This window comes from Ictidomys tridecemlineatus, chromosome 2, assembly GCF_052094955.1.
Source record: "Ictidomys tridecemlineatus isolate mIctTri1 chromosome 2, mIctTri1.hap1, whole genome shotgun sequence".
Taxonomy (NCBI): Eukaryota; Metazoa; Chordata; class Mammalia; order Rodentia; family Sciuridae; genus Ictidomys; species Ictidomys tridecemlineatus.
Genome location: NC_135478.1, coordinates 127,420,961 through 127,445,964, shown reverse-complemented (window position 1 = coordinate 127,445,964; position 25,004 = coordinate 127,420,961). Strand labels below are relative to the sequence as shown.

General features: G+C 32.0%; 2 protein-coding genes across 4 annotated transcripts in view; one reads left to right on the top strand and one right to left on the bottom strand.

Annotated features, from left to right (window-relative positions):
• The window catches only part of LOC101964337 (sperm microtubule inner protein 7), a 174,086-nt gene that overhangs the window by 28,085 nt on the left and 120,997 nt on the right, over positions 1-25,004 (top strand). The gene's annotated exons all lie outside the window — the stretch shown is intronic.
• Zpbp (zona pellucida binding protein) overlaps positions 1-25,004 on the bottom strand; it is a 103,649-nt gene that overhangs the window by 25,007 nt on the left and 53,638 nt on the right. For 2 of the 3 annotated variants that reach the window (XM_005337547.4, XM_021734722.3), the window contains one exon: positions 17,122-17,299. In XM_005337547.4, coding sequence (XP_005337604.1) covers positions 17,122-17,299 — 178 coding nt within the window. Of the gene's footprint in view, positions 1-2,464; positions 2,580-17,121; positions 17,300-25,004 lie in introns of all 3 variants that reach the window. The other variant, XR_013435026.1, reaches the window with a different exon arrangement.

The following is a 25,004-nucleotide window of genomic DNA, read 5'->3' as shown; positions in this document are numbered from 1 at the left end:
CTATCTACAAAGTAAAATTAACTAGATAAGAATCTATAAGACATATATGATGATAACTGTAAACTGCTAATGAAAGAACACTTAAATAAATGGACAGACACTATGTTCATGGATTAGAAGACTTAAGATAGTAAAATAATAAAATTTCATAAATTCTAAATTGATCAATTAACATAAATGCTACCATAATTTCAGAAAGATCTTTTTTAAAAAATACAGATATATTGGGCTGGGGATGTGGCTCAAGCGGTAACTAGCTTGCCTGGCAAGCACAGGGCGCTGGGTTTGATCCTCAGCACCACATAAAAATAAAATAAAAATATGTTGTGTCCACCAAAAACTAAAAAATAAATATTAAAAAATTCTCTCTCTCTCTCAAAAAAAATACATATACTTATTTTAAATTTCCTAAGGAAAGCAAAGGGATTAGAAGCTGGAACAGGAAACAGCATCATAAGAGGAAAAAAATGATTGGGAGAGATCAGTCCACTGGTCTTAAAGACTTAATAGGAATAATAATAAAGACTGTGTTATTAATAAAGGGATACACATAGATCAATGGTACAGACTTCTAAACTGGTTAATTCCAGCCAGTATGGAAGGATAAAATAACACCAATGCTACAGAAACACTTTTAGATAGTACAGGAGGAGGAAAACAAAGCCCAATTCATTTATATGACCAACATAACCTTAATTCAAAAACATGACAGACATACTAAGAACTTAAATATTCTATTTTAGAAAGGTATAAATATTAACAAATAAAAAATAAATAAAATAATTAATAGCATGTAGGGTTTATCTCAGGAAAGAAACATTGATTCAACATTAGAAAATCAATAAAAGCAAATAATACTAATAATAAAGAAGAAAAATCATGAAAGTATTTCACTAGATACAGAAAAGTCACTGAGAAAATTCACTAATTATGATAAATATTTACGAAATCTAGGAAACTGCTTCAAACTGACAAAGAACATCTAAGAAAATCCTACAGCTAACAACATAATTAAAAATTAAAGAGTTATTTGTTTTATCTCTAGTACTGGAACAGGGCAAGAATGGCTTTTTTCCCACTTCTTCATAACACTATACTAGAGAATTAGTAATTAAAATAAAGCAAATAAAAGAAATAAAAGGCATGGATAATAAAAATGAAGTAAGACTGTTTATCAGATGATAGGTTTATTTAGGTAAAAAATAACTATGAACTCTAATTATTGATTAAACAGTATCATAATATCCAGGTTGTTTAAAACTCAACTTTATTCTTATAAACTATCTGGAAAGTTAAATCATTAAAACAATTCTATCTATAATACAGAAAATAAAATGTAACATCCTTATGAGTAACCCTAGGAAATGGATTTGTTAAAATTGCACGCTGAAAACTTAAAATGTCCTTGAAATAAATTTAAAATAATTTCCAAAACTGGAGGATCACCATGTTCAGTGTTAGAAGACTAAATGTGTTGAGATGACAATTACCATTAATTTTGTATCCAGAGTCAATAAAATCAAATTAGAAATTGATATGCTAATGCTAAAATGTATACAGTAATTCAAAGTACAGAGAGTACACAAAGCAATTTTTAAAATAAAAGCAAAGTTGGAAGATTAACCTATATGATTTTAACAGATACTATATAAAGCCATAGTAATCAAAACACTTAGGCATTTGTGAAATGATAGACATATAGATGAATATAGCTGAATTAAACATACACAAATATGTTTAGCTACATTTCTGACAGAAGTAATACAGCATTTTAATGGAGAAAGAAAAATCTATACTCAATAAATGATGCCAGATAATTAGAATATGATGACATTTATGGTAAAAAAAATTATCATCAACTCTTACAACAAATAGAAAAATTAAATCAAAGCTGGTCACAGACCAAAATGTACAATCCAAAAATACTATTCAAAAATACTTGAGAAAGCCCTTCTGAATTTAGAGTGGGAAAAGATTTATTAGAACACAAATATATTATTACAGAATAAGGAATTAATAAAATGGACTTCTCCAACTTTTTCCTTTGAAAACAAAAATGCAAGCAATAATCTGGGGAAAATATTTCTAGTATATCAGAAAAGAATTTTCCCATATTAAGACTTCTTACAAGCTAATAATTTTATGATAATCAACTTTTTTAAAAAATGGGAAAGCTATTTGAATAGAGATAGTGCAAAAGAAGTACCAAGAGTCCTGATAAACTTGAGAAGGTGCTCAAAATATCTTATAGTCAGGAAAATAAAAATTAAAACCACAAAAAAGTACCATAACAAACATACACCAGAAATGCCAAAATTAAGAAGGCTGACAATACCTAATGCACTGGAAAAGATTTTGAGCAACCAGAACTTCTAGCTCATGTTTGAGCTGACTTAATATGAAATTTATTGCCACATTAAAAATGATTTGGTTTTGTTTTTTATGAAGTTAAACATACACTTACCATATGACCCAGCAATCACAGTCATAGGTATTTTCCCAGGAGAACTGAAAACATATGTCCACACAAAGACTGGTACAGGAATGTTCATAGCAGCTTTATTTGTAATGGCCTAAAACTGGAAACAACCCAAATGTCTATCATCAGGTGAATGGATAAATAAATAAAATGTGGTATAGCCATACAATGAGATACTACTCAGCAATAAAGAGAGGAACTATTAACACATGTAACAATATGGATGAATTTCACAATCAGGCTGAGTGAACAAATTCAGACAAAGAGTATATATTACATGACTCCATTTATAGAAAAATTTAAGAATGTATGCAAATCTAAAGTGATACAAAGTATATGAATATTTGTATGGGACTGAATACTGAGGAAGTTCATGAAAAAAGAGCATGAGCAAAGCTCAGTGCATAACACATATCTTGGCCAAAGTGATTGTTTCATCAGTGTATATATCTCAAAGCAATTAAACTGTAGAAGTTCAATATGTAATTAATTGTATGTCAATGCTGAGTGACAAAGAAAGCTATAGGAGTCACTTCAGGTAAAATTTTATTTATTGACAGATTATCATGCAAAAATATTACTATTTAACTGTTAAAAATTTTAAGTGTGCGAAATAGGATTTAAAAAATACCAAGACAGGAAAACAATGAAAGTATTAAATATTTGAGAGGAGAGTTATTTAAATTTTACATGAGTCGTTTAAGAAAAGCCAAGAAGAGGAAAGAATAGTAACTCAGTTTTAAAACAGCAGTGCCCTAGTATTAAAATATTTCATATTGTTTACAAGGAAACACTGTAGACCAAAGTCTCTCATGAATGTAGACATAAAAATTTAACAGTATTAGCATATCCACTTAAGCAATATATAAAAGGGATAAAAAATGATTATGTGGAGCTATAGATGTTTCTCTCTGGTAGAGTGCTTTTCTAATAAGCATGAGGTCTTTGGTTCTATTCTCAGCATGGCGTGCACGCACAAACACACACACAACCAAACACACAAAACTTTGCAGCCTACAGTCAGCCAATTTATGTAAGACTGTTTTTAACATTTTTATATCAGTTGATATATCATAAAAACATGATAAAAGATTTAAAAACATGATCATCTCAATTGGTGTGTAAAAGACATTTGATAAATCCAAACTAATTTACGATTAAAAATAAAATAGGGAAGAGAAGAGATTTTCCTTCATCAACCTGATTAGTGACATTTATAAAAACGTAAAACCTGGTGGTGCTAAGAAGAATATTTATAGGTGAAAATAGACACATTAAAAAGAAGATCTTTAATCAATAAACTGAACTTAGAGCTTAAAGACCTATGAAAAATAGAGCAAACTAAACACAAAGCCAGCAGAATCAAGAAAATAAAAAAAGTTAATATGCAGATTAACTAAAAGAGGAAATAGAATGGTAGAGAAAATCAACAAAACCATATTGGAAAGAAGTCAACAAAAAGATCTATGACAAGACCAACAAAATTGATCAGACTTTAATGAGCCCAAAGAAAAAAGGGGATTCAAATTCAAAGCAGAAGTGATAGCATTCTTACTAAGTTTACACATAAAAGATAAGTAATACTAAAAACAAACATATGCCAAAGAATTGTATAACCTCAATGAAATGAACACATTTCTAGAAGCACACAATATATCAACAATGACTCATAAAAAAGAGGAAATCTGAATAAACCTATAATAAGTAAGATATTTCAATCAATAATTAGCCAGAAGATTTCCCTAGGGAATTCCATCAAACCTTAAGGAATAAGTAACAAAATTTCTTTTCAAACTCATAAAAATAATTTCTTAACTTATATAATAGAGGCCAGAAACACGATGATACAAAAACTAGATAAAAATATTACAAGAAAATTATACATATTACATATTCTTTATGAACACTAATGCAAAATTCATCAACCAAATATTAGTTATCCAAATTCATCAACATATTATATACGAATTGGGCACCATGACTAAGAAGATTTTGCTTCTAGAATGTTGGGACTGTCCAATACACAAAAAGAAAGAAGTCAATCAACATAATATATGTCATTAACAAATGAACAGGAAAACCTCATGGTTATATAAATCCATGCCAACACATACAAACACACATTTTTTTCCAGTAGTAGCACCTATTTATGATTAAAAATATACAATAAACTACATTTTAAAAATTTCATCATCATGGTGAAGATGTTATATGAAAAACTGTAATACTGTACTCAATAATTGAAGAATCAAAGTTTTTTCACCTAGGTTCAAGAACGAGATGACAAGGATGCTTTATTTTGCTAGTTAGTACTAGAAGTTCTAGTTAGAGCAATCTGATGCGAAAAAAATAAATGGCATTGAACTGAAGGGACATAAGTACAATTATCTGTTAATAAATGACATGATTTTATATGTAGAAAATCTTCAAGATTCCAAAACAATTTCAAAAATCCTTTAGGATATAAGATTAGCAAAGTTGTAGGATACAAAATCAACAAATATAAATAGTGACATTTCTATACATTAAAAATACACATCCAATGAGAAATTAAGAAAACAGTCACACTTAACATGATAGTTTTCACTTCCGTCAATTTACTGGCAAATGTCATACTTTCATAGTTCTTTATGGCTGAGTAGTACTCCATTGTGTATATATACCACATTTTCTTTATTCATTGTTGAAGGCACTTATGTTAGTTTCATAGCTTGGTTAATATGAATTGGGCATTACAATGATTAATATGGCTGCATCCCTATAGTATATCCTGATTTTAGAACTTTTGGATATATGAAAGAGAGGGATAGCTTGGTCATATGCTAGATCTATTCCTAATTTTGTGAGGAATCTCCATACTGCTTTCTAGAGTGGTTGCACTAATTTGTAGTCCTGCCAAACATATGAGAGTGTACCTTCTTCCCCACATCCTTGCCAATACTTATTATTATATATATTCTTGACAACTGCCATTCCTCTTGGAGTGAGATGAAATTTCAATATTTCCTGAGATATGCAGGAGCTCATCCAAAATAAGGGGAAAAAATAAAAGGGTGAGATTCCATAGAAATAAACTTAAGATAACTGTACTGGGGGGATTAAGGGAGAGGGAAAAGGAAAGAACAATGGAATGAATCTGACCTAACTTTCCTATGTACATATATGAATATACCACAGTGAATCTCACCATTATGTATATCCACAAGACACAAACTTTAAAAAAAATCTGTAAGTAAATAGCAGGAAGGTCATAAGAGTAGAGGGAAGGGAATGGGGGAAAAGAGGAGTAGAGGGAAAGGGAAAGTACTGGAAATTGAATTAGAGAATACTATATTCCATGCTTTTATAATTGTGTCAAAATGAATCCTTATGTTATGTATAACTGAAAAGAATCAATAAAAAATAAACAAAAAATTCTATTTACAATAGCATTAAAAACAATGAAATGCTTAGGAATAAATTTTTACCAAAGAAGCAAAAGACCTATACATTGAATGCTACAACATACTGCAGAAAATACAGATAACTAAAAAGGAATCCTGTGTTTATGGATTAAAATAATATTTTCAAAAAAGAAATGTTATCCAAATTGATCTATAGATTTAATTCAGTTCCTATAAGAATGCTATCAGGATTTTTCAGAAACAGCAAAGTCCATTCAAAAATTCATATAAAGGACTTCAAGATGTGGGGCCAAAAGAGGAAGCATCCTGTTTTGATATGTGACCCAGGTCTATCCTAGTAAGAATACAACATTTCAGAGAGTGTGAGAGGACCCCTATCTAGTGGATTTTCACAGAAATCAATAACACTGTGACCCCTGCCCCCATGAAGAAATCAGAGCCTCTGCATTCAAGTAGGACTCTGGACTCTGGACCCAAAGCCTTCAGAGTTCTAGCTCACACATGGCTCTCAAGTGGCTTAGCAGAATCACCTATCAGCACCTCTGCAGAACATCAGACTGTGATCTGTTCCCACACAGGACAGTTGGCTGCTATCTATCCAAAGCACAAGGCCATCACCCAGCTCCCCCAACCTCACCAGACACCCTGGCGCTGGAAGCAGACCGACTCCATCTTGGAAAATCTTTCTCGCCATATTTGGGGGCATGACTCTCAGATTAGATCTCCATCTGAGCAGGTCCAGTATTCTCACCCTGGTTACCTATACTATCCTGAGGGCAGAGACACCAGCTTAAAACAGACAACCCCACCTACTGGATGAGAAGAGAAGCAGGAAAGAAACGGATCTCTAAAACTAGCAACAACCCTGGTTTCTTCTTTTGGGTTTTTGTTTTCTTCTTCTTCTTTCTCTTCTACACTTCTATCCTCTGGCCCTCACATCCCCAACATATGTAAAACAAAGAACTTTGCATGAAATAGGACTTTGAGGACTGAGTCACCTGAATAATATACTATAGAGGAGTTGCATAAGCCCCCCCTTTTCTCTTTTTCTTTTTTCTTTCTTTTTTTCCCTTTTTTCTTTCTTCTTCATTCACCCCCCCATATTTTACTATTTTCACATCCTGTATTTTTCTAAATACATATGTGTTTTTTATGTAATCTACTGTCTGCCCATGTACTTGTCTACCCTAAATTACTTCGTGTCTATTCCCTCGCTACTAATGCTGTTCATTAGATTTCTCTTTCACATTTCCTAAGATATATTAACTATATATCCTCACATCTTTCCCTCTCCATATATCGTCCTATGCCTGACCCCCAGTTCATTGTCCACTGCCAAAAACTGTAAACCCTTTTATGAAATTACTGTTTATATTTTAAATAAATAATAATAAATCCAATATTCCCGGACATTGAGACTAAACTGTAAATGTCTTCATAACAACAAATTGTTCATAGGTGATGTATTGTTGATATTGGGATATATTAACATTGTCCTTTCCCACAAAGGAGGGATCTTGGAACGCTACAAGAGTACTACAAATCTATAGGGTAAAAACAATAACACACCAGACCCACAGAGCTGGAAAGGAAGACACACGAGCAACATGAAAAGACAAGGCAAGAAAGTACCACAAACAAATCAATATAACACATCATTAGAATCATTGGAAGCTACAGCAGAAAAAATTACAGGGAAAGATTTCAGAATTTACATGGTTAAAATGTTCTGTGAACTCAAGGAAGACATAAGAGAACAAATACAAGCAGTGAAAGATCACTTTGACAATGAGCTACATAAACAAATCCAAGAAGCAAAAGATCACCTCAACAGCGAGATAGAGGTTCTAAAAAAACAAAACAGAAATCCTTGAAATGGAAAGAAATAAAAAAGCAAATTAAAAGCTCAAATGAAAACATCACTTGGAAGATACAGCATCAGACAATGAAGATAAAATATATCATCTTGGAAAGAACATAGACCACACAGCGAAAATGGTAAGAAACTATGAGCAAAAAAGACCAAATTTAAGAGTTTTTGGAATAGAGGAAGGCATAGAGGTCCAAACCAAAGGAATGAACAATCTATTCAAACAAATAATATAAGAAAACTTTCCAAACATGAAGAATGAATTGGAAATCCAAATTCAAGAAGCATACAGGATGCCAAATGTACAAAATCACAACAGATCCACACCAAGAAACATTATAATAAAAATACCCAACATACAGAATAAGGAGAGAATTTTAAAAGCCACAAGAGAAAGGAATCAGATTACATGTAGGGTAAACCAAATCGGACAATGGCAGAATTTTCTGAAAGCTAGAAGTTCCTGGAACAACATATATCAAGTTCTGAAAGAGAATGAGTGCCAACCAAGAAGCTTATACACAGCAAAATTAAGCTTTAGATTTGAAGATGAAATAAACACTTTCCATGGTAAACAAAAGTTAAAAAAATTTATACTTAGAAAACCGGCACTATAAAACATCCTTTGCAAAATATTCTATGAAGAGGAAATAAAAAACAACAATGAAAATTAGCAGAGAGAGGTACTACACGAAAGGAAAAACTAATCAAAAAGGAAAACCAAGTCAAGTTAAATAAAAAAAATAAACAAATATGGCTGGAATTACAAACCATGTCTCAATAATAACCCTAAATGTTAATGGCTTAAACGCACCAATCAAAAGATAGTCTAACAGATTGGATTAAAATAAGACCCAACAATATGCTGCCTCCAGGAGACTCATCTAATAGGAAAAGATATACACAGAATTAAGGTGAAAAGTTGGGAAAAATCATACCACTCACATGGACTGTGGAAACAAGCAGGGGTTTCCATCCTCATATCAAATAAAGTAGACTTCAAGCCAAAATTAATCAAAAGGGATAAAAAATGGACATTATATACAGCTCAAGGGAACCATACACCAACAAGACATATAATCCTAAATATATATGACCCAAACAATGGTGCAGCTATGTTTATCAAACAAACTCTTCTCAAGTTCAAGAGTCAAACTGACCACAACACAATACTCTTGGGTGACTGTAACACACTTCTCTTACCATTGGATAGATCTTCCAAACAAAAGTTGAATAAAGAATCTATACACCTCAATAATATAATCAATAAACTTAGACTTAACTGAGATATACAGAATATTTCAACCTGCATCAAGCAGATACACTTTCTTCTCAGCAGCACATGGATCCTTCTCACAATAGATCAGATATTATGCCATAAAACAACTCTTAGCAAATACAAAAAAGTATAGATACTACTATGCATTTTATCAGATCATTATGGAATGAAATTGGAAATCATCGACAAAATAAAAAATAAAAATTCCTCCATCACCTGGAGACTAAACAATATGTTACTCAATGAACAATGGGTTGCAGAAGACATCAAGGAGGAGAGTAAAAAATTCTTAGAGGTAAATGAGAACATAGACACACATATCGAAATCTCTGGGACACCATGAAAGCAGTACTAAGAGGAAAATTCATTGCATGGAGTTCATTCCTTAAAAGAAAAAAAAGGTCAACAAACAAATGACTTCACACTACATCTCAAAGCCCTAGAAAAAGAAGAACAAATCAGCAGCAAAAGCAGTAAAAGGCAAGATATAATTAAAATCAGAAATGAAATCGAAACAAAAGAAATAATTGAAAAAAACTGATAAAACAAAAGTTGGTTCTTTGAAAAAATAAACAAAGTAGACCTACCCTTAGCCAGGCTAATAAAGAGAAGGAGAAAGAGGTCTCAAATTATCAGCATATATGATGAAAAAGGTAATATCACAACAAACACTACAGAAATACAGAGGATAATTAGAAATTATTTTGAAATCTTATACTCCAATAAAAGAGAAGACATTGAAGGCATCGACAAATTTCTTTAGTCATAGGATTTGCCCAGATTGAGTCATGAAGATATACACAATTTAAACAGACCAATATCAAGTAAGTAAATAGAAGATGCCATCAGAATCTTACCAACCAAGAAAAGCCCAGGACCAGATGGATATACAGTCGAGTTTTACAAGACCTTTAAAGAAGAACTAATACCAATACTCTACAATTTATTTCAGAAAATAGAGAAAGAGGGAGTATTTCCAAACTCATTCTATGAGGCCAATATCACCCTGATTCCAAAACCAGGCAGACACATCAAAGAAAGAAAACTTCAGATCAATATCTCCAATGAACATAGATGTAAAAATTCTCGATAAAATTCTGGCAGATTGAATACAAAAACATATCAAAAAGATTGTGCACCATGATCAAGTGGGATTTATCCCAGGGATGCAAGGTTGGTTCAACATACAGAAATCAAAAAGTGTAATTTATCACATCAATAGACTTAAAGAATCATAAGATCATTTCAATAGATGCAGAAAAAGCATTTAACAAAATACAGCACCCCTTTATGTTCAAAACACTAGAAAAACTAGGGATAACAGGAACATATCTCAAAATCATAAAGGCTGTCTACAATAAGCCTCAGGCCAACATCATTCTAAATGGAGAAAAATTGAAGGCATTCTCTCTGAAAACTGGAACAAGACATGGATGCCCTCTTTCATCACTTCTATTCAACATAGTTCTTGTAACACTGGCCACAGCAATAAACACCCATAAATCAAAGGCATTTATGTATATGAATGACAAATCCTCTGAAAAGGAAATGAGGGAAACTACCCCATTCACAATATCCTCAAAAAAGACACTTGGGAATAAACTTAATGAAAGAGGTAAAAGATGTATACAATGAAAACTACAGAACCCTGAAGAGAGAAATCAAAGACGACCTTAGAAGATGGAAAGATCTACCTTGCTCTTGGATAGGCAGAATAAATATTATCAAAATGACCACACTGCCAAATGCACTATACATATTTAATGCAATTCTGATCAAAATCCCAATGGCATTCCCCAAAGAAATAATAAAAGCAATCAAGAAATTCATCTGGAAAAATAAGAGACCCAAAATAGCTAAAGCAATCCTTAGCAGAAAGAGTGAAGTAGGTGGCATCACTATACCAGACCTTAAACTATACTACCTAGTAATAGTAACAAAAACAGCATGGTATTGGCACCAAAACAGACTGGTAGACCAATAGTATACAATAGAGGACACATAGACTAACCCACAAAATTACAATTATCTTATATATAGACAAAGGTATCGAAAACATGCACTGGAGAAAAGATAGTATCTTCAAGAAATGGTGCTGGGAAAACTGGAAATTTATATGCAACAAAATGAAATTAAATCCTATCTCTCACTATGCACAAAATTTAACTCAATATGAACCAAAGACCTAGGAATTAAACCAGAGACTATGCATAGAAGAAAAAGTAAGCCCTAATCGTCATCACGTGGGATTAGGTCCCAATTTCATTAATAACACTCCTATAGCACAAGAATTAAAACCTAGAATTAATAAATGGGATGGACTCAAACTAAAAATTTTCCTCTCAGCCAAAAAAAAATCTATGAAGTGAATAGAGAGCCTACATTTGGGGAGCAAATTTTTACCCCTCACACATCAAATAGAGCACTAATCTCGAGGGTATATAAAAACTCAAAAAATCTAAACACCAAAAAAACAAATAACTCAATCAATAAATGGGCCAAGGACCTGAACAGACACTTCTCAGAAGAGGATATACAATAAATCAACAAATATATGAAAAAATGTTCATCATCTCTAGTAATTAGAGAAATGCAAATCAAAACTACTCTAAGATATTATCTCACTCTGGTCAGAATGGCAGCTATTATGAAGACAAAACAACAGTAAGTGTTGGCAAGGATGTGGGGGAAAAGTTACACTCACGCATTGCTGGTGGGACTGCAAGTTGGTGCAGCCAATATGGAAAGCACTATAAAGATTCCTTGTAAAACTGTGAATGGAACCATCATTTGACCCAGCTAATCCTCTCCTCTGGCTATACCCAAAGGACTTAAAAACAGCATACTACAGGGACACAGCCACATCAATGTTTATAGCAGCACAATTCACAATAGCTAAACTGTGGAGCCATCCTAGATGCCTTTCAGTGGATGAATGGATAAAAAATGTGGCATATATATAATTTTACTCCACAATAAAAGAGAATAAAATCATGGCATTTGCAGGTAAATGGATGGCACTGGAGAAGATAATGCTAAGTGAAGTTAGCCAATCACCAAAAAACAAATGCTGAATGTCTTCTCTGGTATAAGATGACTGACTCATAGTGGGGTAGGGAGGGAGAGGAATGGAGGAATAGATGAATTCTAGATAGGGAAGAGGGGTGGAAGGCAAAAGGATGGGGCAGGGAATTAGCAAGGATGGTGAAAGGTGATGGACATCATTATCCAAAGAACATGTATGAATACACGAATTGGGTGTGAACTTACTTTATATACAAACAGAAATATGAACAATTGTGATATATATGTGTAATAAGAATTATAATGCAAAAAATAAGTACATGTATAAAGACAGGAATTGGCATGAACATACTCTATATACAAAGACATGAAAAATTGTGCTATATATGTGTAATAAGAATTGTAATGCATTTGCTGTCCTGTATTTAAAAAAATCAATTAAAAAATTCATTTGGAATCTCATGAGACCCTAAACAGCCAGAATAATCTTAACAAAGAACACGTTAGATGACTCCCACATCTTGGTTTCAAAATTTACTACAATGCTACATTGATTGAGACAGTGTACAGATGGGGACATATAAACCACTGTAACAGAATAGAGAGCTCAAATCAAACCATTCACATAATTTCAACTGATTTTTAACAAAGAGGCTATGGGTAAAATGTAACCTTTTCAACAAATGGTGCTGCAATAAATTGGATATACATATGCAAATTAGTTATGTTGTACCCTTACCTGTATCAGACATACAAATTAACTCAAAATGAATAACATACCTAGAGTTTTAAGGCTCAAGCTTTAAAACTTTTGGCATAAGAACAAAGTTTCATGACATTAGATTTGACATTAACTTCTTTGGTGTGACACCAAAAGAATAGGAAATAAAAGAAAAAATACATTGGACTTCAACAATATTTACAACTTAGTGAATTTCAGTGTTTAAGGTATAATCAAGAGAGTTGAAAAAACAAAGTATGAGAGAAAATATTTGCAAATGATATATATCAAGGGCATTATGTCAAACTCATGGAACTCAAAATAAAAGTAAAGACACTTAATTTAAAACCAAAAAAAAAATTCAATAGAAATTTCTCCAAAAGATATATAGAAATGTAAAATAAGAACATATAAGATTGCTCAGTATTTATCAATCATTATGGAAATATAAATAAATATCACAATGGATAACACATCCCATTCATTAGGATAATTTTAAAAACAAACAATAACAAAGTGTTGGTAAGGAGATGGAAAAAATTGGAACTGTTGTGCTACTCATGATAATATAAAATGGTGCAGCCACTGTGAAGAATTTGGCTTCTCCTAAAACTACTATTGAATCCAGTAACTTCACTTTTAGATATCAAGGCAAAAATGTGTACAAGTAGGTACTGGGACAGAAAACTGTATACCATATTTCATCACAGCATTATTCACAAGAGCCAAAAGATGGATATGACTCAAATATCCATCATCAACAGATGAATGGATAAACAAACTGTGGCATATACATGTTCAATCTTAAAAGGAATTCATTTCAAATGCATTCTACCACATGTATGAACCCTGAAAGTATTTTAACTGAAACAATCCAGATTCATAGGACTACAAGATTCCATTTATCAGTTACCTAGAATAAGAAATTGAAAGAGACAGAAAGTAGAATAACTATTAGCAGTAGGTGAGAAAACAGTGAATCTAGTTACTATTTAACTCAATCAGAGTTTGTTTCTGGGATGTGAGAACATTCTTAAATTGATGGTGATGATGGGTACACAATTTTATGAATGTATTTTATACCTATGAATTTTACACTTGATTAAAATGGTATATTTCTTTGGTATGACCTTAACCTCTATGTATAACTGCAAAGCTCTAATTTAAAAAACATACTAAAAATGTATATTTAATGTTTTCCTTCCCAAGAGTAAAAAAGGAGCAGCGCTCCTTGAGATACAGCTGAGGAAAGGATTTGGGCAGGATAATTAGAATACAGACCTGGAACATCATACAGTGTCATAAAATAAGAAAGTGATCAAGAAATAAAAGCACACTGAGTAAATATACAATCTCACTTCAGGGAATGTGCAGTGGCAAAACTTGGATAATTTGAATAATATAATAAATAATTATAGCAATGGATTACAACAAAAGAATACATTCAGAAGCTTATATTGATAAATAAAAATAAACTAGAGAGAAGATAGCTGTCCCTTAGAGAATTACATTCAATAAACATGTAATGATGAACATAAAAAAATGGTTGCAGTACTTATCAAAGGTTCATGTGCTCAAAGACTGGTCCCCAGTCTGTGGTGCTGCTGGGAGATGGTGGAACTTTTGAGAAGTAGGGCTAGTGAGAGATATTTAGGTCATTTGAAGTATGTCCTTTCAGGATACATTGGGATACTGGCCCCTTCCTGTCTCTCAGGCTTTTTAATATCTATGAAGTGAATAGGCCTCTTCTGCCCTCAGCTCTTGACACAATGTACTACACATCACTAAAGTCAACCAACTATGGAGTGACACCTCCAAAACTGTGAGCCAGAATAAACCTTTCCTCTTTATCAGTTGATTATCTCGGGTATTTTGTGACAGTGATGGAAAATGGATGAATAATTACCATTAGGGCAAATAAAACATAAACAATTATCATAAGAAGGAAATGTCACTGGATGCTAAAATTAGTGGGCAAAGTGTGATGAATATGCATATGTTTTTATATCTCAAATAGTTTCCCAATGAGAAATTAATTTTTAAGAAAGGATAAAAATGAAAAAAAATTGAAAGGTATGACCTTAACTCATCAAAGTGATCATCATAAGTAATAAGATGTTTAAATAACACATATCTCTTGAAATGACATTTGGAAAGGGACATATCATCATTTGTGAAGTATTATTGCCCAAAATGCATAAATTTGAACCTAATCACGAGAAAAATAGATTCAAATTGGGATACATCTTACAAAATAAGTCTCCTGTGTCAAGGTCATGAAAAGCAGAAACTCCAATTGATTATAGAGATGCAAGCAATGTAAATATCATATCTTATATTGAATCTTGGTCCTCAAAGGACATTATTAGGAATACTGGCAAAATATGAATAATTTCTACAGTCTAATTAGTTGTATTATAATAATATTAATACCCTAATTTAATAATAATAATAATAATAATAATGTTATTAAGGTGTTAAAATCAAGATACGTGCAATGAAGGGTATATAGGAATTCTCTTTACAACTTTTGCAATTTTTCTTAATTTAAAAATTATTTAAAAATAGAAAGTTTAAGAATATCAGGTGCCTAAATATAAAGCTAAGTAAAATATCTCTAAGACCTCTATAAATATAGTATTTTAATTGAGGTAAGTTTAAATGAAAATGTATAAACACATACACACAGATACACACACACACACACACACACATATACACACCATACATATAGGACACAAAATAGAAATACAGCATAATCTCCTGCTCCTTTAATTTTTGAGAGAAGCCTTTCTTGACAATCTAATTAATGAAGCACTAACCTCAACCTAGTTACTCTCCAGAGTGGTTTTTCCCCATTTGAACTCCTAGCATGATCCATTTTTCACCCTTATTTGCCCTCTTCCATTGTACCTGCTTAAAATAAAGTTAAACATAAATTCTTATTTTCAGATATTCTTTGGTCATTTGGAATTAGTCTTTTGTAAAGTACCTATTCAAATCGTTTGCCCTTTATTTTGGTTTTGTGTTTTTAAAAATATTCTTAATATGTTATGGGTACTAATTTTGGGGGAGTCAAATCCATTATGATTTTTTTTACCATTCTCTGGGATTATCTTTTTTCCATATGTTTTAATAATTTCTTAATATTTTATAGATTTTTAAATTTTAGTTATACATGATAGTATAATAGAGGAAAGGGGGTAAGGGAGGAGAAGAGGAAGTGAGGAAGTGCTCAGGAGTGATACTGGCCAAACTATATTATTATACTGTGTGTATGTATCAATACATAACAACAAGTCACACCATTATGTAAAGCTGTAATGTATCAACAAAATAATGTAGAAATAAAATAAAATTTAAAAAAATCAAAATTCCTCGAGATGTAAATATTTTAATAATTTTAATTTATCATTAAAGTCTTTAGAAAACAAATAGAAATGCATATAAATAGAGAGCTACACTACTATGTTCCACTTTCACTCCTTGTTATTTCTAGCCTTTTCTTTATCCTTATCTGTGCTACACTGATACACAATACCACTATTGTCAAAGTTTCCATCTGGAAGTAATTTATTTATTAAATTTTTATTGTATTTTCTAAAACAATTTAAATACATTTTGTCAAATTCCATATAGTTAAACAAAAACAATAGAAGAAAAAAGTAATAAAGCAAAATCTAACCAAACAAAAGTAAAAAGAACATTTGGTGCTCCATTATATGAAAAGATTTTTAATCTAACTTGGATAAACAGGAGAACAAATTTAAAAAGATGAAAAAAAAGGTACTGACTTAGCAATATTAATAATAGGAAGATTTTAAGACTAGAAATTAACTGACCCATTCCTCTATAATAAAGATGAAGACAGATGAATGTCAGAGAGTGACTAAGAACCTTTAGTGCTAGTATCAAAAGTCAGAAAAAAATATAATAAAATAATTAAAATACTTATTTCTAAAAGGAAAAAAACCCACAAAATTCCCTACCTACTCTAGACTACACAAAATTAAACTCACTGATAACAGTTTCTAAGATATATCATTTGGTTATATCTAGGGTAAATAATTGTAAAGTAATTTATAACTATTATCTTTGTTTCTTCCCAGATAACTGCCTAAAGCCATTGAACCTTTGCTGTCATAGTAATACCAAGGTCAAAATTAAGCCAGCTTTTTTCCTTTATATCTTAGATTCACACAGCCTCATCAAACATACTACCTTGAATAATTTTAAAAAATATACTGCTGACAATAAAAAAAAACTGATAGACATTCACTTAGGCATAATGAAATAAGTGAATTTTTATCAATATACAACATGAAATCATAGTTCATTACATACCACAGCATTCAGGACATTTTGGATGCTTCAGGGTATTCATTCCATACCCTGGAAAGCAGCGATTGATCCAAACCATTTGGAGAGTACCTTCAATGTAGTATATTTCAGGCAATGGATCTGAACGTCTGCCTAGAACTTCTACTTGTTGATTGAAAAATCTCTCTATGAGATTTTTAGCCTAAAATAAAAATAAAATATGAAAAAATATTAGTCAAAAATAAATGTAATTTTAGAACAGAGAAGACAGAGGCAGGATAAAACAGCCTCGGGTGTTTATTTTATCTTGCACTCATAGGATATGAATACAATAATAACACATGTAAAACTAAAAAGATGTCACCTATATGCCTCCAATATTTCCAAAGGTACTTTCTTAAATAACACAAAGAGACCATTTGAATATATAATCAAACATTTTGTTCTCTTTGAATTTTTAGTAGCACGTAGAAAACATCAGAGAAAAATCAAGATAGTGGCTTGAAATTGAATGTATTCTATAAAATTAAACATAAAGGAATATATTTTAAGAATCATTAAGAAGAATATTCTCTGGCACCCCCTTCACTCTTTTCAAAAAGAAAATTAGGTTTAAAAACAAGAGAAAATGCAACACCTATTACAATCTTTAAGTCTGCATCTAAAAAATAAGTTTATAAAATACTCAGGAGATCATTCTGTTCTATAATTACCTTTATGTTTGTAATGTATTCTAGCTTAACTCATAAATCAAAAACAAGATTATACTTTTCTATGAGTGATAAGATCTGGACAAAAATAACATGAAGCATGGTTATGATTCAAACCCTCTATAGTTAGTTCTCCTCCATTCTGCCACACTAACTTTCACCCACAGTCCAGTAAGAAGCAGTTCTCCTCCATTCTGCCACACTAACTTTCACCCACAGTCCAGACAGAAGCACAGAGAACAGGTTCATCTATAACCACTAGTGGTACACTTCAACTTTTCTGAGTTCTTTAAATATTTTGTAAAGTATATACTTCCATGAAAACTTCTATAATAACAAATAGTTTTTCAACATACTAAACTGATTGTAAATATACAAGTCTTTTCTATTACTCAATTACTTCATAGCTTTTCACTGTTTAAATGTTATTTTTGTTATTCTGATAATATGGGGGAAATCCATTGATTTTTACTTGATCAAACACAAATTTTATTTAAATACATAGTTAAGAATAGATGTGAATGCTTATTTAACTAATTATATTTAAATGTGAAAATATAATTTGTAAGTTTCATAGACACATTCATAAATCATTCAGCTTCCTAAAATCCTATACAAAAAAGAAAAAGAAAAAAAATTAAAGAAAAAAGAAACATCAATGAACTGATAGGTGTGGTAGTGCAAGTCTGAAATTCCAGTATAATAGCAACTCAGGAGGCTGAGGCAGAAAGATCACAAGTTCAAGGCCAGCATCTGCAACTTAGCAAGACCTTCAGAAACTTAAAAAGGACCTACCAAAAAATTTTAAAATAAGATGGACTAGGGATGTAGTTCAGTGATAAAGCACTCCTAGATTCAAGTCCCAGTACCAAAAGCAAAATAAAGCAATGATCTTAGAATTGAGAAAATCTGGTAGATAAAAATATAAGAGTATTGTTCCCTATTTTCCCTCTAAAAGGAAGAGGAGGATAAATCTCCCAATATAAATGAAAAGAAGGTCATAAATTTTGTAAATCACTAACTTAAAATTTTTATATTGAGTAGGGTTAATAATTAGGACCTGAAATTATTAGGACATAGGGTTAGCAAGCAGTACAGCTGAAGAAGTCTATGAGTTGGATAAGGATTCCAAATGCAAAAATAAATTTACTAAACCAATCTGGATTATTTAAGAACATAATTATAAAACAATCTCAATAAACTAGTAATCTTATTTAAGTGATAATGAATATGACTAAATAAACAAGAGATTTACCAGTCCACTCTATTCCTCTTGCTACCCCCAAGAAACTTTATAGAAACATATATAAAAAGAATATGTTCTACAACAACTGGTCAATAATCACAGGTCTGAAAAAGCAACTGCTACTATTTCAAAAGTGAGCAGTAGTTAAAACATGTGCTTTTGTATGGAGAAGTTGAACAACTAATATTAAATACCATAATCTTCTACTGGCCATGCCAAGTATAGACAGTAAATAAAATTTTAACTAGAAAGGTTTCAGTATTTACTCTAGTTTTGTCAAACCAACTTAGAAGACAACTACCTACTTCTGGGTAGGGAACAAATTATACATTATACAAGATCAGAGTCTAACTTGAGTTATAATTCCACTGAGTGAGAACTAATATACACAAGATTTACAAATATTAAACCTATATAGGAGTCCTTTGGACACCTTTGCATAATTCCTATATTTGGGAATTCCTGGGGAAAAATGATTATATATCTCCAAGTGTGATCAGAATTAATACTAAAAAGTAAAAAGAAGGGAAAGTTTAAAGGTGTCTTGTAAGAATAAAAAAGATATGTAAATTTTCATAAAATAAAACAAATGACCTTGATTCTCAGGAAATGAATGAGAGGTAATATGTCCAGATATAAAATGTCTCAATGGAGAACTGCAGAAAACAATTATAAAAACTCAAAATTGTCTCTTTCATGTTAGAAACATCAGAACAGGGCTAATGTGCTCAATTATGAGTGAATCAGGCAGAGATCTATGAGACAGAGGTAAGTTTAAAAGCCGAACCAAAAATTTGATGAAGAAAATAAAGGGTTATAAAACAACTTTAATTTTGTGAAAGTTAGAATCTACTCCTATCAAGTATAATAAGTACTACAGGATTTGAGGAAAGAAAACTTCCACATTATAATGTGGGGACTACAAAATCCTGAAGCAAAAAACAGAATCCAATCTTTACCAATGGATGCCACTGAAGTGGTGGTTGTTGCACATGAACTGAAACTTGCATTTAAAAAAAAGGCACTTAAGAAGAAAAATTTAAAAAAAAAATATTATTTATATTTTGTAATGATTAGATATCTAAGCTGATGTATTAACATTTTTTAGTAATATATTGCTCATCAAAATAGATAAGGAGTGAACATGGAGAAAAATATTTTAAAATACAAGTACTTCCATTTCTAACTAGGTGGTATATCATGTATTTTGAGAAATCTTTGTGCTAAAAATGACCTATTTGAACACAACAGAACAATCTTGTGTAGACATATTTCTACAAAGAAATAGAGGAAAGATAGAATATAAGAAGGCAGGAAGGGAAAAAGAAAGGGAGGGAGGTAGGGAAAAAGAAGTAGAAAGCAAGATAAAGAGGAAGAAAAAGACTTAAGAGCTATAAATGAGAAGAAAACTACAAACCTAATAGTAGCTGTGTCCCTAATTCATTTGATGTCAATCTCAGTATTCCAAGGTGTTACAATTTTATCAGCCTAAAGAAAAACGGAGAAAAGCCTTAAGCCTGTAAAAAGAGAGTAAGACTCTAAGTAAAACAGTGGACATGGAAATTTTTTCAGTTACAAAATTGGGGGGAAAAAAGGAAAGCTTCTCGGTGTCAGCTGGGGTGTAGGATGGTGAAGGAGGAGGTGGAGGAAAGGTGAAAAATAGAGGGATAAGGGAACCAAAAACACCTCTGTAGATTCCTACATAATTGTCTGCTTTCAAGTAGATTTGAAGTTTTTCTAACAGAAATTCTAGGCCAAAAAATTTACATAAAAATTGCCTTTGCTTGAGAACAACCCTGGAGCACTAGAAAAACAGGAACATGGACACTTGATGAAACTGTACAGAAATATACACATGCCTAGACCAAACCAGCTATCTAGCAATAAAAGTCTAATACTCATGACTTCATCCAACTGAATTATGAAGAACATGATAAAATGAAGAAATAATCAGAGACAACAAACAGCCAGATTAATACCAGATAATGAAATGTAAGTTTTATAAAAATGATGTAAAGCATGTTCTAAATATAGACATAAAAATGGAATAAAAACATGAAAAAGTAAAATTATACCATAAAAGAGAAAAAAGTATATATTAACAACAACAACAACAAAAAATCTGCTTGAACTACAAATAGTGAATGGAATGAAATTAAAAATTCAATGGACTAACTGGGTACAGTGGTACACACTTGTAATTCCAGCTTTAATGATCTCCCTTTTACTTTCATCACAGGGCAAAGTGAAAAGAAAAGGGAAGTACTAGGAAATAAAACTGAACAAATTATGTTGTATACATGAATAATGAATATGTAACAACAAATGGCACTATATATACAATTATAATGCATCAAAATGATCTTAATAATGAATAAAAATAAAAATTCTAAAATAATAAATTTACCTGAAGAAAATTCTTCAAAAAATTCAATGGACAGATTAAACAAAAGTAGGTCCAAATGAGCTAAAATAATAAAATGCAAGAACTATGTGAAAATTTTTTTCAGAATGCAAAACATAACTAGGAAAAAACCATAGAATAGTATAAGAGAGATGGAGAAATCAATAGACAATTCAAAATAAAATGATTAGAAATTCCAGAAAGGCAAATGGTGAAAAGGCAATTTAAAAAGGACTCTGGCTGAAATTCTTCTTGAACTGAGGAGAGCAATTTTTCTGCAGAAATAGGAAGCATGATAAATTCTAAAAGATAATGACTAGAAAACAAAGGACCTGAATGCAAGAAGGAAAGAAAAGCAAATAAACACATAAAATTGTGGTTTAATACAAGAAGTCAATGACCTACTGAAATAACTTTGATATCAGATAGAAAAAAATCAATAAAATAGAACTAAAATACTGGAAAACAACAATTAAAGAAGAAATCAGATCACGAGTTAAAAAAGGCATTTAAATTCCTTGCATTTTTTAGGAGGATAAAATAAACTAACAGTACTACTGTCAAGTATATTTGTTAAAACAAAGCCAAACCATTTAAAGAGTAAAAAAAAAACCTGTAAAGCACAGAAAAATAAGGGAAAATTTTATTTTAGATCCATACAAACAAAAATAGTTAACACAAAGAACAGAAAACCACAGTAAATGATATGTAATAGAATGGTAAAAATCAGTCCACATAAGTATGACTTATTGAGACCTTGTCTCTAAATAAAAAATAAAATGAAAGGCTCAGTGGTTAAGCACCCCAGGGTTCAATCCCAAGTACAAAAATAATAATAAAAAAAGAAAGAAAGGAAGCAAGCAAGTGGAGCCTGAAGATGGCAGAGGAGACATAAGCAGGAACGTCCAATCCCTCCATAGTCCATTAAGGAGTAGTGAAAGAACAGCCGACCAAGAGAGTCACAGTAATAGTACCTTAACAACCTTCCTTGGCTGCAGGGCAGGAGGTGATGCTTCTGCACCACAGGCCACCTACAGAGAGGTCACAATCACAAGTTCCAAGCTTAGCAAACAGCTACCAGGCTCTATGTTCCTTTAAAGAAAACACTATAGAGGAAAACAAGTTCACAGCATTCTATAGCAGTCAGAGATATGGCCCTGAGCCCAGCATCCTGTGCTCCTGCACCCAACAGAAGGAGCCAGCAGACGCAATACAGCACCCCAGCACCCTCTGAGCATGCAGTCTCAGGCCCCTGGGTTGATGTACAAGAACCGGGTGGTGAGAAATCCATAGCAACCAGTGATGAAGCTCCTGTGCCAGCACCTCTAGGAGGACCCCAAGCTAAAGATTAACTTGGTTTAATACTATAGTAATCAAAAGTTTAGTACTAGAGCAAAGATGATATATTGGTCAAGAAACAGAAGACAGTCCAGAAATATTACATATGCTCAGTTTATTGTGACAAAATTGTGAAGGTTAAGTCAATGAGAAAAGAACAATTTTCAACTAATGGTACTAAAGGAATCCGAAATTCACAGGAGAAAAATTAACCTCAACCCTTCTTTACAGCATACACAAACACTGACTGGTCTATGGCTCACAGAACTAAATACAAAAGCTTTACTTGGAACTAACATGGAAGAAAATCTTTTTTCCCCCTAAGAATTTTTCAGGTCTTTAATAAATTAATGTTCTGGATTGCTTAGGTTATAAGACTTTAAGGTATTCAGATCTGGTTATGTCCCAGAGGTAATAAAAGGTCTAATGCAAGGTGTAGACTGCTACCTAGCAAAATTCAGAAACTATTAAGTAGTTCCTCATTTGAATGTTATCTGTCTTATCTCCTTTGTCATAAGGATCTGACTTCCTCTAAATGAATGATTTAAAATAAGGTACTTAAAAATTCCATACCAAGTCATAATAGTTAACAAACACTATTCAAAAATGCCTTCTAATCCTCAGTTTCTCCTTCTGTAAGATGAAGGAGTTGGATAAGTGTTAGTGCCACAGGCCAGACCTTATCATGAAGGAGTGAAATACTATAACCTCGACAGTGAGGAGGGTGAGAGGGGAACAGAGCTACTAATGTGATTAAGCAGTAGTAGGCAAGAGTAATGGCCTCAAAAGACCCAGTGTCTACAAGGAATCATCAAGACTTGAAAGTCTGTTTTTGTATTTTGATCTGACAAGTATGTACTTGCTATAAATTTATGTACAGAATTAAATATATCACTAATTAATTTATAAACCATAATAAATCCAGATAATCATTTCCTCTCACCAGCAGATCTTGCTTTGAAAAGGAAAAACATGTACATATGCAAATTTCAGCAATATCAGAAATTTCATTAAACCCAAGTAGAGTCATAATTCATTCTAGAATTCAATGAAATGTTTGCAGAATCACTTAACTATAATCATAGACAACTACCATAACATCTTTGCAGGGCAAAATTGTTGTTATTCACCAGTGAGAATAATTCAGCTGCAGGCTCCACAGCTTTGGTGAAGGCACTCGGCAAGTTCTTTACACACAGAGCACCATTACAATTGTTTCTTCCTATTTTACACAGCAATTGTCTCAAAACCTGGTATCAAAATATTTACAAATCAAGTGAACAACAGATAAGCAAACAAAGACTGAGACCAGCAGTGCATAAACTTATGCAAAGAATAAAATGGCCCATTCACAAGCTGATAAAATTGAACTTTTTAAATACAAAATTTGTTGCTGGGGATTTCTGGAGTAAATCTCCCAGGTTTCTTGCCCACACAGTGCTAATGTCACTCATTTTCATGCTTGAACAGTGAAATTAGAGCAGCTAGCCTGTAATTCTCAAACACCATCCATAATAATAGTGAATATGAATGCTATCAATTTCCCAGTTAAAAGAGATTAGGCAGGTACAGTGATGCACACCTGTAATCCTAGTGGCTTAGGAGGCTGAGGCAGGAGGATTGCAAGTTCAAAGCCAGATTCAGCAAAAGTGAGGTGCTGAGCAATTAAGTGAGACCTTGTTTCTAAATTTAAAACGTACAAAATAGGGTTAGGGATATGGCTCAGTGGTCGAGTGCCTCTGAGTTCAACCACAATCCCCCTATTGACCAAAAGACAGAGATTAATATAATGGATCAGCATTGGAATATTACTCAGCCTTAAAGAAGAATGAAATTATGGCATTTGATGGTAAATGGATGGACCTTGAGACTCTCCTGGCTAAGTGAAATAAGCCAAATCTAAAAAACTAAAGGCTGAATGTTCTCTCTGATAGGTAAATACTAATGCAATAAGAGGGTGGGGAGGAAGGAAAAACAAAAGTTCATTGGATTAGATAAAGGGAAATGAAAGGAAGGGAAGGAGATGGGAATACAAAAGACAATAGAATGAATCAGACATAATTTTCCTATGTTCATATATAAATACATGATCAGGGAAACTCCATATCATGTACAACTACAAGAATGAGATCCTAATTAGAATAAATTATATTCTATGTATGTATAATATATCAAAATACATTCTACTGTTATGTGTATCTAAAAAGAA